Genomic DNA, 14,919 nt, shown 5'->3' with positions numbered 1-14,919 from the left:
GACCCCATTGATCTAATGATGTTGATGAAGTGTGTTGCAATGTTTCAGTGAAGGGAATAGATTAGTGTTCGATCAGATATGATGTGTTTTAAATATGAAAAAAGAGTGCAACAGAAATAAGAGTTAGTGGAGCAGCATGTTCTGAGGTAATACCTTAAGCCCCTTAAGGAACAGCTGAGAATTGATGTGTTGGAAAGTTGGTTTGAGTAATGAAGATGACGGCGGGGGGGGGGGGACGACAATGGAACAAAGACGTGAGTGAGTGGGTCCATTGAAGGACACAGTGATACTGCTGCAGTTACTGTCAGGGCTCACTGAGGTCATCAGTGAGGTCATCAGCAGCTGATAACCGGGCTGGCGCAGAAAATCCCAGTTAGGATGGTGACATAAATCATCAAGCTTTGTGTTTACTCTGATGCAGTCAATTACGTGCGACAGTGTGTTTCTAAATGAGTCCTCAAGGTTTTGTAAAACGTAGACAAGCGTTTAATTGTTTTTAGTTCAATTACAGCTGTGAAAATCACGACTTGCTATCATCTTATGGATAATTAATATTGAGGGATCATAGTTATTAGTCTGTTTGAGCCATTTAAGGAAATGGGTTTAATACAAAGCCTCAGTAAGTAAAAAAATAAAAAAAAAACAAGCAGCCTGTAAATAATTTTATCTTGGGACCTGATGTGGATTAAGTGGATATAATGGATCATTTTCAAGCAGATTTTGGGGAAAGGCAGAAAATCTTTCAATTGCTTTATTGTCTCATTACGTTCTGAAAAACATGCCCGAAAGTTTGATCTGTAATCACATCTTTCCCACACTCCCACAGCTTGCTATTTGCCAGGCCCCAGTGCTGAGCAGTACCAATTTGTGTATGTGGATGGGAAAGGCGAAGTGTGTTCCTGCAGCTCTGCTTTCACTTTCTGTGCTCCAAAGCCACTGGAGGAGCTGGTGACCATAGAGCAAACCCTGGAGGGAGGAGAAGTCAGCGAGGACATGCTTGTTGTCATTCCCAAGGCCGAGCTTCTGCAGGTACGAGAACACTCAAGATTAATCTTGAAATGCAGCTTTAAGATATAATATCACACACTCACTCATGGCTTTGGAAAAAGCTGTTTTCAGGTAATCAAATCAGTCGTGACCCAAAAAAGTTTTTCCCTCCATTACCATTACACATCTGAGTAATTTTATAAATTCTTGTCTTTCTTCAGAGCCGGCTGGAGGAGTGTCTGAAAGAGAGGGCTGACTTATTACTGGCTCTAGAAGTAGCAGAGAGAAGCCGTGAACATGAGCGAAAGTGCTTAGAAAGGACCAAAGCGGCATGGGAGCAGAGGAGCAAGGAGCTGGAAGGGGAACTCAGGCACACCAGAGAGCAAATGGAGGACATGAAGAAGAAGCAGGAGGTAGAAGACTAATATTCCCTATGTAGACAAAGTGCTGTTTTGTAGCATCTGTCAGTTCTTCTCTTCTCTGCTGGTCTACATGTTGTCATTTATCATACTGTAAAAATTGCTCTAATTTAGAAGATGGCAGCTCTGACCGGGGTTCTGCAGGAGGAGAAGCAGGCCCTGCAAGTTAAAGAAGCGGCCAGTGGGCAGAGGATCAGCCAGCTGGAGGACGACATCAGGGTGCTCACCCAGAAAGCCCTGGAGAGAGAGACAGATCTAGAGAGGTAAGACCTCCTGCCTGTAGGTAACCGGACTGCATAAGAAAAGGCCACAATAATGAAGTAGGCTTGACCCCAGGTTACCCTACCAATTGCACACAAAATCTAATTCAGTGACATAATTTAATCAGAAGCTTTCAACATTTTTCTGGACTTTCCCGAAGTAAGATGTTGCACACAGGCTTTTCCAAATCCAAGATTTCAGTAAGGATCCATTCACACAGAGGGCAAATCCCAAATGGTTTCCAATTCATTATAAGTGTTCTTATTTCTAAGTGTCTGCTAATTTGGTCCTAGCATAAGAGCTTCCCCACCTAGTAAAAGCAGTATAAGCCCAATACAACAGCATGTGTCACAGCATCAGCCAAAGATGCAATAAATTACTTGCATATGTGTAATATCATGTTTGCATTTTTCTATTTAATCGGGTAAAAACATAAGGTCTGTCATTGTGAACACTGATTTCTATTTGTATTTCTTTACCTTAGGGTGAAGGAGCGAGCCAAAAAAGCTGCAGCCCAAAAAAAAGAAATAGAAGCTGAACACAAGAATATTAAGGTGGATGTCAAGCCTAAGAGGCAATATATTCAAACCTGTATTTAAACATTATGCATTCTCCTGGTCAAACATAATTATTACAAGCTCCAACAATATGTATATACTATATAATGTATAATTATTTATTAGATGTGGTGTGACAGCACTTCCACTGCGTAGTCGATCTAAGTTTCTATAAGGGTACATCCTAAGCGGATTTATTCCTTGTATGCCCCAGCAGTTTAAGTATGCCAGTGTTTATTAAAGAATGTTTGCTGTTTATAGCTACATTTAATGAAGTGGAAAATTTGCAGTGTTTTCTTATATTACAACAGCTATGAACAGCTGTCCCCTCACAGGCCTCTTTTTTTATTTTTTTTATCTCTCTTGTTTGAGAGAAAGACAAAAGAGCAGCTTGTCATGATACCAAATACCTACAAAGCGCATACTAAAAACTTTCCCATATTACAACTATTGTAAGTTTGTTTATGGGCACTTACACAATACAGTTCATTTAGCTAATAGCTGTTACTATATAAATAACACCATTTTTGTAAATGTGCATTTATAAACCCATATTTTGTGTGGATGAACACATTCCCGACCAACAGAACTGAGAATACAACAGCATTGTGTAACAGTTAAATGCTATCATAGTGATTGTTGAGAATGGTTTTGAGAGAGTGTTTATGCCTGGAGACCACTAATGAATGCTGGGGCATTTAGAGTTATGGTGAATGTTTTCCATTGTTGTGTTTATGTGGTTGAGGGTGTTGGATTTTAATGTGATTTGAATGTGGGTTTGACTTTATTGTGTTATGTGTAAATATATTTTGCCTAATGCATGCAAACCACCCAACCCGCAGACAGACAGGGAAAACCACAGGGTGGGTTATCTCTATGGTTCAATCAGTCATGGTTAATTTGAAAAGGTAAAGGGTGTGTGTGTGTCTGTCTGTGTGTCTGTCTGTGTGTCTGTCTGTGTGTCTGTCTGTGTGTCTGTCTGTGTGTCTGTCTGTGTGTGTGTGTGTGTGTGTGTGTGTGTGTCTGTCTGTCTGTGTGTCTGTCTGTGTGTGTGTGTGTGTGTGTGTGTGTGTGTGTGTGTATCTTCTGTTAGATGAAGCTGGAGCAGACAGAGAAGGAGCTGCATAGCCTATCTACAGAGTTCCAGAGTCTGAGAAGTTCCCTGGCACAGAGAGACACGCACGCCCTGCAGTTACGAGACGCCATTACCACACTGACGCACAAACTCAACAGCGCACACAGGAAGGAGGTGTGTCACAAAGACGCTGTTTCTCTTTCGGATGCATATGTGTTTAAACTAATTATTACCTGCAGAGTGTACATGCAATCAAAACCCACTGACATCACATCTTTTTTTTTTATACACTCCTACACCCATAGCCACACTCCAACACCCACGCTCACACTCCAACACCCACGCTCACACTCCAACACCCACGCTCACACTTCAACACCCACACTCACACTCCTACACCCATACAGACTCCTACACACATACAGACTTCATATTTCAAGCAGAGGTCCTTTAAGAATCTGTCATCACCCTCCCACTTCACATTACTTACAGAACAACAGATATTCACACACAGTGTATTATCACGTTCCCACACAAGCTGAAGTAGTAGCTTTGCAGGATTCTACTGTATTGCGATATCTGTTTAACATGGTGTTGTGATGCAGGCAGCCAATGAATCGGCTTTGGCAGACCTACGCGGTGTTCAGGAGCGACTGAGTGCCCGTGAACGCTGTGTTGAGAGTCTGCGGAGTGAGATCAGAGACATGGCCACACAGAGGGACAGTGGCCAGGCCGACCTTCATCAGGCCAGACTACAAGCGGCACAACTCACCCTGCAGCTGGCAGATGCCAACCTGGCACTGCGGGAGGCTCGTGCCAGCTGGGTGCAGGAGAGAGAGAGTCTACAGTGTAGCACTGAGGTGACTGATGTGATTAGCGATAATTGGGGGAAATAAGCATAAACATTGATAAGTAAAAAAAAATGTTTATCATCAGAATTTCTTAAAATGGGACATACTCTATTAAAAAGAAAAATGTATTGAATAGCATTCATTTGGTTGCAGAACCAAAGAACTGAAATAAAAGTTTGTCAGACCAAGTATAATACAATATAAAATCATTATGCTGAAATGTGTGTGTGTGTGTGTGTGTGTGTGTGTGTGTGTGTGTGTGTGTGTGTGTGTGTGTGTGTGTGTGTGTGTGTGTGTATATCTAATTTAATTCAGAACTAAATACACAAATGAATGCGGCTCTTTAACAGCCTCCCCAATGGCACATTACTACGAGAGCCCTTTTTTCTTTTCTTTTTTTTTTTCTTTTTTGAACTCAATTAGACTCTGTCGAATAAATCATTATGAACTACTGGGGCATAAATTTCTACCATTTCTGCTGAGAAAATTACCATTATTTTTTAAATGATGTGTTATTAATCAACAAGAACTAAGAAGTATTTAGGGACTTTTTTTTTTTCTTTTTCAAGGACATTGTAGAAATAATTTAAAATAGATTTATAAATGTCTGAGGTCATTATGAATGAGGCCCCCAAACTAAAAAAAGAAGCCCAAGATTTATTGTTTAAGAATAAAGAATGCCCAGATATGGTTAGACAAAAAAAAAAAAAACATACTGTATATTGCTTTTCAGAGTGTGTCTGTGTTGTCTCTGTAGATGATCAGGACACATTTGGACAGGCTAAATGATGAGATCAAGCAGAAGGAAGAGCAGCTGCTGGAGGAAAGGATGGAAAGGAACAAAGCAGAGGTGGAGCTAGGGCGAGAGAAAGACTGCAACCGGGTGAGTGCAAACTCCACTATTACTCGAGTTACAAAATTGCAGGTGATAACTCGTTTCTGACTTGGCGTTATGGTTGTGTGTGTGTGTGTGTGTGTGTGTGTGTGTGTGTGTGTACAGGTTCAGCTGGGTGAAACTCGAAGAGAGCTGCAGGAACTGAAGGCCAGTCTCCGGGTGGCACAGAAGGAAAAGGAGCAACTGCAAGCTGAGAAAAAGGCAGACTGCTTTCACTTATTTAGCTCTCGCTCATAAGCACGATAAATACATGTAGCTGGTAGGAGTTGCTTAACTATAAAAAAATAAAAAAAAATAAAAAAAAAGTTACAACAGTTTAGTTGACAAAAACAAATAAATCAGTCCAATGAATGTGCAAAATAATAAATGTGTCATATGACAATTTAAGGGCGTATTCATACATTTTTACCGCCCGCACTTCATTTGATGTTGTTAAATCTAAATCTGAAAGTGAACAGCATGTGAGCTCATGCTCAGCAACAGATCTTCTACTTATAGCTTAATGAGCAGCTTTCTTTGGAAGGAGGGGATGCTCTGTCCACAGCAGTGTGTTAACAAATTCATTTTGTCATATAGATCATAATTAATTTAAGTGTACATTCAATATTAGACAATATTAAATAGAGCAATGCTTTAATTTATGGCGTAAATGCATAGTGAAATTATTATTATTATAATTTTTTTTTTTTTATGCTTTACACTTTGATCATTTCGGTCGTCTTTTAAATTCCTGACTGGGTTGGTTTTTGTTTTGATTTTGTCATTGTTACAGTTTAACTTCGAATATTATTGGAAGTGTTTGTGTATTCTTTTAATTTGTGTGTATGTGTGTGTGCATGTGTGTAGGAGGTGATTGAGTACATCCACCAGCTGGAGCAGAGGCTGGAGACCCTGAGCGGCTCTAAATGGAGCTTGACCGAGTTGTTGCAGAGTAGTGAGTGACTGGTTTGATCCTGATCTTATCTTGCTTATGATCATGCAGCACAACATTGCACACTGCCATTAAAAAAAATACACAAGCCACTACATTACCGATACAGTAATCCTCTTCTGTAATTTCGCAAAAAACAAACTCAATCCTACAAAGCAGAGGCTGTAAATTCAATAAAATGATCACGTGGGAAATTGCATCCCATTCCATACTGCTGTGTTTTGATGCATAGATCAAGCAGACAGCTCCCTCTCCGAGTCGGAAGATGAGAATCCTGAGGCACTAAGGCCTCTGAGTCACTACAGCCTCTGTGAGCAGCCCCAGGCTGAAAATCTCCTTGTTCTGCCCACTACTCCACCTCCGTCCCCACGAATCCTGCACTCGTCTCAGGCCGTGGTGATAAGTCAACCCGCTCCACTCTGCTCCCCACACCAGGCTAGTGAGGACACACACCCACACGTGCACAGCTCAGAGTCGGTAAGATTTACTGTTGCGTATTTTGATTGATTTCTTGGCAAAAATGTTATTTAGTAAAGACGGTGGTAATATTTTGAATAATGATACTTTATACTTACAGTAAAACATTTTTATATACGCCATTTCCGTGCTCACTTTTGCTTATGCTTTTTTTCCCCCCCAGAATTAATCTTTAGCGCCTTCATAACAGCCCAGCATAACTCTGCCTTCTTATTAATATTTTAACAAACATATTAAGAAGAACAAGTGCATCCCAATATATTTTACATGCAGTGCAAAAACCTGACATCTTCCAGCTATAGCGCTATCAGATCAAAAGTAATAAAATGCTATAAGTTCTGTTTTTCTTTTATTATTATGTAAATCATAAATGCGTTTCTGTGTCACAGGAAGAGGAGTATGAAGTGTTTCAGTCAGGTGGGAATAGCTCTGGAGAAGAGATGGCTCTCCTCCTGCCTAACCACAGAAACATTATGCTCAGGTACACAATTTACACACACATGCACACACACGCACACTCACAGAGAGAGAGAGAGAGAGAGAGAGAGAGAGAGAGAGAGATCATAAAATCTCTATCATAATGTCATGGTGTGATTTGCTATCACTAGTTCTTATGGCCGTTTCTGTCTGTGTCATGTTTGTGCACACAGGCTACCATGTCACTGACAAGTACACACTGGCCTCATGTCCTTTTTCATATCCCTTTCTTAGAAGCAGTGATTTTGACACACACACACACACACACACACACACACACACACACACACGCATACATACTCCTAACATAAGATTTACTGTGACAAGGCAAATATGGTGTGGAGATGGAAGTTTTGAATACCTCCTCATAAAATTAGTGAGGGAGAGAAGTGAGAGAGATAGACGGCTATAGCTCGGGAGAAGAAAATAGAGTGCGTGCAAGTGAGGGGAGGAGGCCGAGTGTGAACGGTGGACGTGGGAGCAGCCCGATAGGAGGACAAGAGGACAGATAAGTTGACAGCAAGCTGTAGCAATGATTTACTGCAAGGGTAGTCGGTGCACACTGGCCAATTTTCAGCATCATTAAAACTGTCTCTCCCTCACTTCACTCACTCGCTCAATCACTCGTCCTGTCCTCTCCTCTTCTGTCCCCTCCTCACCTTTAGTGTTCTCCCTCTCATCTCATCTTTTCTCCTTACTTTAGTTTCAAACTACACTAATCCCCAACAAATTTTTTTTTTTTCCTGCTTCACTTTAGTGATGTGGAAGAGAGCCCCCTGTGGTGAGGAGTGGAATTACGATATCAGCCTGTTACAGGTCTTTGCACAATCACACGTATTGACATATGCAATTTGCTTTGCGTTTTTATTGTAAGCACTTTCAGTAAGCACAAGCTAAAAAAAAAAATCACACATGTACCTGTTTAAGTACTTAACACTACGGATGCATCAGTACAGATAAGGGTGTCTGTATCTCCTTCACTACGACTCATAAGGAATGCTCCAATACCAGCAGCTGATTCCACGTGATATGTCTGTATGTGATATAACCGTGGTGTACATGCCTGGTGCTATTAATTAAACCGATGGCCTGAATTGAGAACAATGGATATTTCTGTATTAACGATCAAAAAAAGCAAACCGTGTTCTATGAAATTGTTCAACTGAATTTTTTGTAACAGCATTTATAAAGAGGTGGCCAATTTGAGCATGCAGAGTGTGGTCGTTAAAAATACACACGAGCTCCAGTGAATTGTGTGCATACAAAAATAATTCTGTGGTGACTGAAGTGCCCTATTTCTGTACTTGTAAAAGTACAAATACGCTTTTTAGATTTCCTTTTACATTTCTATTCCGGTTAAGGGGGTTCACTTTCAAATGATATTTAAGTCTATTTGAAAGTACAAGAACTATATTTGAATCATTTATGCAGTTCAATGTCCCAGTTTCATCCCAGTACTAAGTAACTTCACACAAACTCTCACTTGAACCATTTGTGTTACACTTGCGACAGTTACATGGCATTTAGAACATGCCTATGTCCAAAGCGACTTACAATGAATTTAATTATACAGCTGAGCAGGTGAGGGTTAAGGGCCCAGAAGCATCATCTTTGCATGCTGGGATTCGAATTCATACCCTTCCGATCGACAATGCAATGTAAAAAAGTAAGATGTTACACAGAAAATTATAGTAGCGAAGTGAAAGTTCTTCAAAGTGAAAATGGTTAAATAAAGGATAGATGACTTCAAAAAATGTTGTGCACTACCGCTGAGTGTGAAGCAGTGAGCCGAGCTTGCAAAGAACCTGCCATGTGTGAACACTCATCTATAAACATCTCATGCGTGTACTGAGCGCTTTACTTTGCTCAGAAGTCAAGGTGCAATGACACTTTGAGCTCACTTTTAATGACTTCGATCACACGCTCTGCACACTCATCTGGGCTGCCCTCATGCTCTGTTTAAACACGGTAATATCTTAAACATGAAACACGGCATGAGAAGAACATAAATGTCACTAATTAAAAATCACGTCCCCATGAGTAGGTCACTCCCACATCAGTTAGATATTGATGCATCCTTGCTTAGCACTTGGCACATATCAGAAGCATTTTTTTTTTTTAAAGATGTTTTGAAATTGTTTAATGGTTTGGTATGTTAAAAAAGAGAGTGTGATTTTGTGTGTTTAGGTGTGTAAGGCTAGTTTTGAATCATGATGAATAGCCTTTTACTTCGTGAACTAATGTGATAATGAAGCTTATAACTGTGTGTGTGTGTGTGTGTGTGTGTGTGTGTGTGTGTGTGTGTGTGTGTGTGTGTTTATAATAGATAGCACTTGCAACACTGCAATAATGTATGTAAGACACGTTGGACTCCATGTTTGAGAGAACAGGATTTTGTTTGTTGTTTATATTCAAATTATTATTTCGAATTTTATCATTAGCGTATGGGCAAATAAATAAACTGTAGCATATTAAGGATAGCATGAAGTACAGGAAGTAAGAAAATGACACGTGAATGCTTAAGAAAGAGAATAAAATGATGGCGAAAGTAACCCGGAAGCGATCCCGGAAGCGTTCGTACAGGCAACGAGCGTTTAAACGATTGCCGTAATGCTATGAATAATGATAATACTAAGAATTAAGCCTTCTTTTACTCATGCAAACATTTATCGATTGCTGTCTCTGCAACACATTATGGTATAGGGTTTTTCAAGCATTTAACGTTTACTTTTGATTTAACTAGGTTTTACTGTCTTTCCTTCGAGGCATGGGTTCTCACACGTTTGCACCTCCCTCGCTAACCTTCTTCCACCTCCTCTCATTAACATTTTTTTTTTGATCATTTGAATATTAGGCTCATTATTTGATGATGTGCAATAATAATCTTACTATTTATTATTACAGCCATACAGCTTCCCACCCACACAACAAGTTAGGACTTATTATTTTTATTTTTTTCTGGATTCAACTAATGTAATAATGGTGACCAGTCAAATAGGCTAATATTTATAAGACTTAAGTCATTAATTATAATCTTATTGATACTGATGGGGCTTGACACTGATGTAACAAAAAAAAAAGGCCCTCGCTATGTACCCTAATTTGAGACACTGCTTTAAGTTTTGAATCTTTTTATTTGCAACTTATTTGTATTTTTTTTATACAGTATATTACATACTCCATGTTGTTTTTGATTCAGGATGTGTACTGTAAAATGCTTGTTTTAATCCTGAACTATGCTACTTTCTTTTCTCTGTTATGTTCTTTTACATTGTGCTAAAGTTATATATATATATATTATATATATAACATGAATATACAATATTATATTTGTACATTAGCGTGGGAAGTGTCCTTTCGTCATTACATATATTTTAGAAGTCATTGAACTCGCAGGATAAAAGGGTTTACTACCAAGGCACAATTTTATTAAGTGTATTTTCACCTCTTGGTGGTCGTAGCATTGAGTGTATACACTGATTAACATCCATCTGCTGTGCTGAGTTCAAAAGTACCACAAGATCCTGAAATCCTGTAAAAAAATATAAAATCCTGAGCTTTAATTCTATATAATTCATTCCATCTGTATTCATAGCAATAAGATCTGTGCTTTTTCTTTTTAATTATATATTCATTTATTCAGTATGCATTTTCCAGACTGTGTTGTACTGTAAGGGTTTGGGTTGGGTTTCAACAATAAAGCATTGATAATCTAAAACAAATTTGACCTGCCATTTTTTTTTCTATAAAATGTATGCATACGTTTTTATTTCTTGAACATGCTTTTAAAGGATAAACATAAGCGGTAGAGTCAGATATCATATAAAGTATGATCTTGTCATTATGTTTCTGTACAGAAACATACATCCACATATGACCTGAATTTATTATCATTTTTTTTTTAACATCATGGTTGTCAATGCTGATGATTAATTTATTCTGCCCTAAATTTCAGATTTTGGTTCTCCCGATGCTTGAGTATGCATGACTTACATAACCGCACTCATAATATTTCTTAAGCAGTGTATCACGAGCTAATGATTTATCCCGGGAGCAGAATAATCTTTTCCCTTTTAATCACTTTTGCTGACCTTCATCCCTCTTTTTCCTTACGGCCTTTTTTTTTTCTCATTCCTCCTTCTTCTGCATTCTCAGTGTTCTCCTTGTGCAAGGGGCTAATTATAAAATCAATGGAGCCGGGCTGCCTGCTTTATGGCCTCCTCTAAAACCTTAACAGGGAAATCACTGTAGGATTGATGACTCCCTCACTCTTTATCTCTTTTAATTAGAAATGTAAAAGATATGAAGAGCCAGAGGCCAGAGTAGTGCACCCAGGTTTTTTTATTTTTTTTTACGACTTTTCACCCCCTCCCTCTTCTTCTGGGATCTGATCCTTCTTCTTTTCCTCCTAAGGCCCTCGTACTACTCCAGTGCCATATTTGATATTCCTTCATTTTCTGTTTTCCATGGCGTCCTTTCCACACGCAAGTCTCCTCATGCTTTTTGTTTGTGTGTCACATGGCTAACAGTTAAACTAGCACTTGAATGCTGTTGTCATTTTTCTTTTCAGGTCTTTTTCAAATTTTATTCCTCCTTTCCAAATGCTTCTACTTTGACAAAGTGGTCGATGGTGCAAAAACTTTCTACAGAGCATTTGATTCCTCGGATGTCCTCTGAAAGCTAGACTGTAGACTTTATGTGAGGGGGAAAAATCAACCTGGTCTTATCTGCAAACATCAAGGCATTAGAATGTCCCATTTATATTTATAGCTCTCATTAGTTAAAGATCGAAGAAGACTGTTAGCATCAGTAAGTCTGCCAGGGAACTCCATATTTTGTTCTGTATTTTACAAAAGGACCTTCATTTACTTTCTTTTTAAACAGAAACGCTTTGTTGGGTCTTGTTCCAATTTAAAACTAAACCTAATTCCAGTTCTTGGTGGATGGAAATATGGAGTGATCTTCTGCTTTTGTCTTCCATCTGCCTCCAGGTTTTGATTTCTTGTGCATTCTGAGATGCTGTTCTTCTCACCACAGAGTGATCATTTGAGTTTATCATTGTTTCTGTTGTCTTGAATTGAATTCTCCTAAGACCTCTATTACGGGATATATTTGCTTCCATTCTCTGTACAAACTACAGTCTGTTGAGTGTAAAAATTCCAAAAGATCAAGCTCTGACATAATCCCACCAGCCTGTGTCGCTCCACCATGTCAATGAGACATTATTTTCCCTAAATTCTGATGTTCAATGTGAACGTTAATTAAAGCTCTTGGCTTGTATCTGCATGATTATCCGCACAGCACTCTTCCTCGTGATTGGCTGATTGATTAGGCAATTACACTAATGAGCAGGTGTTCCTGTCATCCATATCTGCAATTTGGCTCCATAAACATGGCCTTGTTGCTCGTGTTTGAGCTCAGTGGCTTTATGTTGGGTCTTTTTGGGGGGAAATGAGGTGGCAATAAAGAGGGGTCGAGGCCACACTAATCATGTACAGAACAATGTTTTATTTGAAGATTATCCGTTTCATGAGCGAACAGATACATGTAATGGCTTTACAGATAGTTCGGAGCTCATGGTTGGAATACCCACAATGATTATTTAACTCACCATTACTTAGACCTGCTCATTAACCCGGTACATAAACCGTGTAGTAGTAGACCTTACAGAGATTAGGCTCTGTGGCAGACTTAAAGAAACGACCCACTGTCTTTTTAAATTCGGCAAAAACATCCAGCACCCTTCCCTTGTTCCCATAGCAACACCTTATTGGGCTGAATATACGAGGCCATTTAGAGCCTCCTTGTAAAACAGCTATAATGCATGGGCCTTGTTTTAATTTAAACCCCGGTTTATTGATTTCTGTTTAATGAACTTTCATTATAGTGATCATTTAATTAATAGCGCCATATCCGTCTTTATCGCCGGCCTTAATCTCAGGGTAAAAATAACTGTATATTCTTGGTGTCATCGAGTGTATCAAACGCAGCTGTACAACAAACTGGGTTTCATACTGGATGAAAAGAGAAGAGCCGAATCTGATGTTAATTTGAGATTGGAGTCACGGCGACACTACAAGTGTAAACTAATAAGTGTAGTACATTCCTAGCATTGTCTCCTTTCATTTATCTTCTTTTGCAAGTCGCTATCAATGGGCCTTACCATCATAAAACCGCTTTCACAGCCATAATGTTGTTTCCATAGCCCCGAGACAAGTATGAATCAGAAATCAAAATGTGCAGCCAAATGGTTGTAATAAAAAATGCGAAATGTTTAAACATATATGAAGTCGTAACCTTTTTGTCTTTTCACTAAGGCATTTTTTTTTTATGCATAATGGAGATGATTATGCATCTGTTTGAGCCTGGATTGTTACTGATTATGAAGATGACCTACAGTATATCTACTACAGTGGCCTTTATAGTCTGCACTCCCTACTGAGGATTAATAAGAGTGACTGAATGAGCCATTGGCTTTTGCTGCCTTCTGCATGAATGCATAATGAAGCCTGAGGTTTTTGTTCTCTGGAATTAGCACACCGAGCAGCTCTCTGAGCTGTAGAACTTGATCGCCCCCAAGTGGATAGATTTATTCTCAGACTTGTCTGTCTTTAAACCTTCCCTTTTAATTATTATGCAGTAAGCTTATAACCATACCTTGTAATTCTTCCCTGCTAAAGAAAAAACCAAACAAAATCAGTAGAAAGAATCACAGTCATTCTAAAGGTTCTATGATTTAAATTATGAACTGTGTTTATCTTTAAATCACAATCATCAAACCAAAGATACCAGTGGAAATCTAATTAGAATCCCTTTCACATAACTGAATGGTCAGTTTTGGTGTCCAAATACCGGGATGTGATGGTTAAGCGTTTTTTCCTGTCCTTGAGGGCATCCACTAGACATAACATGCCAGAAATAGAAGACCATTCCAATTTCTATTCAAACCAATACAACCCCCATTAAAACTATTAAAATCATTACAAATTCAAGATTTCTATTGTTTTTGTAATATACCATTTACTGTTTTCCTTTAAAAAACATTTTACGTGATGCATTTGAAACTGGAATATTTTAATAGTGAGTAAAGTGTGTGTAGTTAATATTTACACTGTAATATTTACACTGTAATAGCTACAGAAAACTAAAGTAAGCTGTGCTTGAATGTAATAATGGTAGGGACAGTTGGATCGATCGTAAATTATTGATACAATAGTGGTGTTGTATTGACAGGATTGTTTAGCACATTAAAACATTAGTCCTGTCTGTGTTTTTTTTTTTTTTTTTTTAATAGGTTTAACATGAACAGAAATAATTTTTCTTCTGCTGTGCCTCTGTTCATTGTACAAACAAATCAGTATTCTCTGACTCAAGGCGAAGAAATTTCCATATTTTCTTGCCTCTGGACAAAAACCTATAAAGAGGAAGGAATGTAGAAACACGGTGTGACAGTTGTATAGTAAATATGATTTGTGTGACAGATTTGATTATTTGGTATTTGATTATTTGACTATTAGTCAAATTATATGTCCATCACAGTCTACTTAGTATTATTAATCATTTAAGTATTAAAGTACTTGGAATTATTCTCGTATTGTTTGCAGGCAATCAGTTTTAACACTCTACATATTTACTTGCAAAGAACGCACGTGCAGAGAAGCTGCGTTACAAAAAAAAATACACCGAAGTTTGGAGATGCCCCTCTTGCTTACCCCTAGTTAAGGTATAAATATTATAATATATAATATATATAATAATATTGGGCTACCATTTCTGTCCCACTGATCTTATATTTACATGATATACTGTATATCGACTACATTTTATGAATAAATGATATTGGTGCCTAAATCTGAATACACGTCATAACGTTTGTCAAATACCCTTTTTACGCAGGTCATCCATTACAGGTTATGAAGATTATACAAATTAATTATCACATGTTCAACGGGATGTGTCAGTGCTTAAAAATCACGTGAAGAAGAAATA

General features: G+C 38.5%; 1 protein-coding gene across 6 annotated transcripts in view; it reads left to right on the top strand.

The window, feature by feature from the left end:
* Positions 1-10,220, top strand: part of calcoco1a (calcium binding and coiled-coil domain 1a) — a 55,871-nt gene extending 45,651 nt beyond the window's left edge. For 4 of the 6 annotated variants that reach the window (XM_083569608.1, XM_083569611.1, XM_083569610.1 and 1 more), the window contains exons 4-15: positions 827-1,029; positions 1,209-1,400; positions 1,521-1,669; positions 2,152-2,221; positions 3,318-3,473; positions 3,905-4,159; positions 4,908-5,033; positions 5,151-5,246; positions 5,892-5,979; positions 6,209-6,453; positions 6,843-6,934; positions 7,688-10,220. In XM_083569608.1, the coding sequence (XP_083425734.1) occupies positions 827-1,029; positions 1,209-1,400; positions 1,521-1,669; positions 2,152-2,221; positions 3,318-3,473; positions 3,905-4,159; positions 4,908-5,033; positions 5,151-5,246; positions 5,892-5,979; positions 6,209-6,453; positions 6,843-6,934; positions 7,688-7,715 (1,700 nt within the window). In that variant the 3' untranslated portion in view covers positions 7,716-10,220. The remainder of the gene's footprint in view (positions 1-826; positions 1,030-1,208; positions 1,401-1,520; positions 1,670-2,151; positions 2,222-3,317; positions 3,474-3,904; positions 4,160-4,907; positions 5,034-5,150; positions 5,247-5,891; positions 5,980-6,208; positions 6,454-6,842; positions 6,935-7,687) is intronic. The other 2 variants (XM_083569613.1, XM_083569612.1) reach the window with 1 other exon arrangement.
* The last annotated feature ends 4,699 nt before the right edge of the window (positions 10,221-14,919 follow it).

This window comes from Silurus aristotelis, assembly GCF_946808225.1.
Source record: "Silurus aristotelis genome assembly, chromosome: 19".
Classification (NCBI taxonomy): domain Eukaryota; kingdom Metazoa; phylum Chordata; class Actinopteri; order Siluriformes; family Siluridae; genus Silurus; species Silurus aristotelis.
The sequence above is the reverse complement of the archived record's forward strand: the minus strand, read 5'-3'. Positions and strand labels throughout refer to the sequence as shown.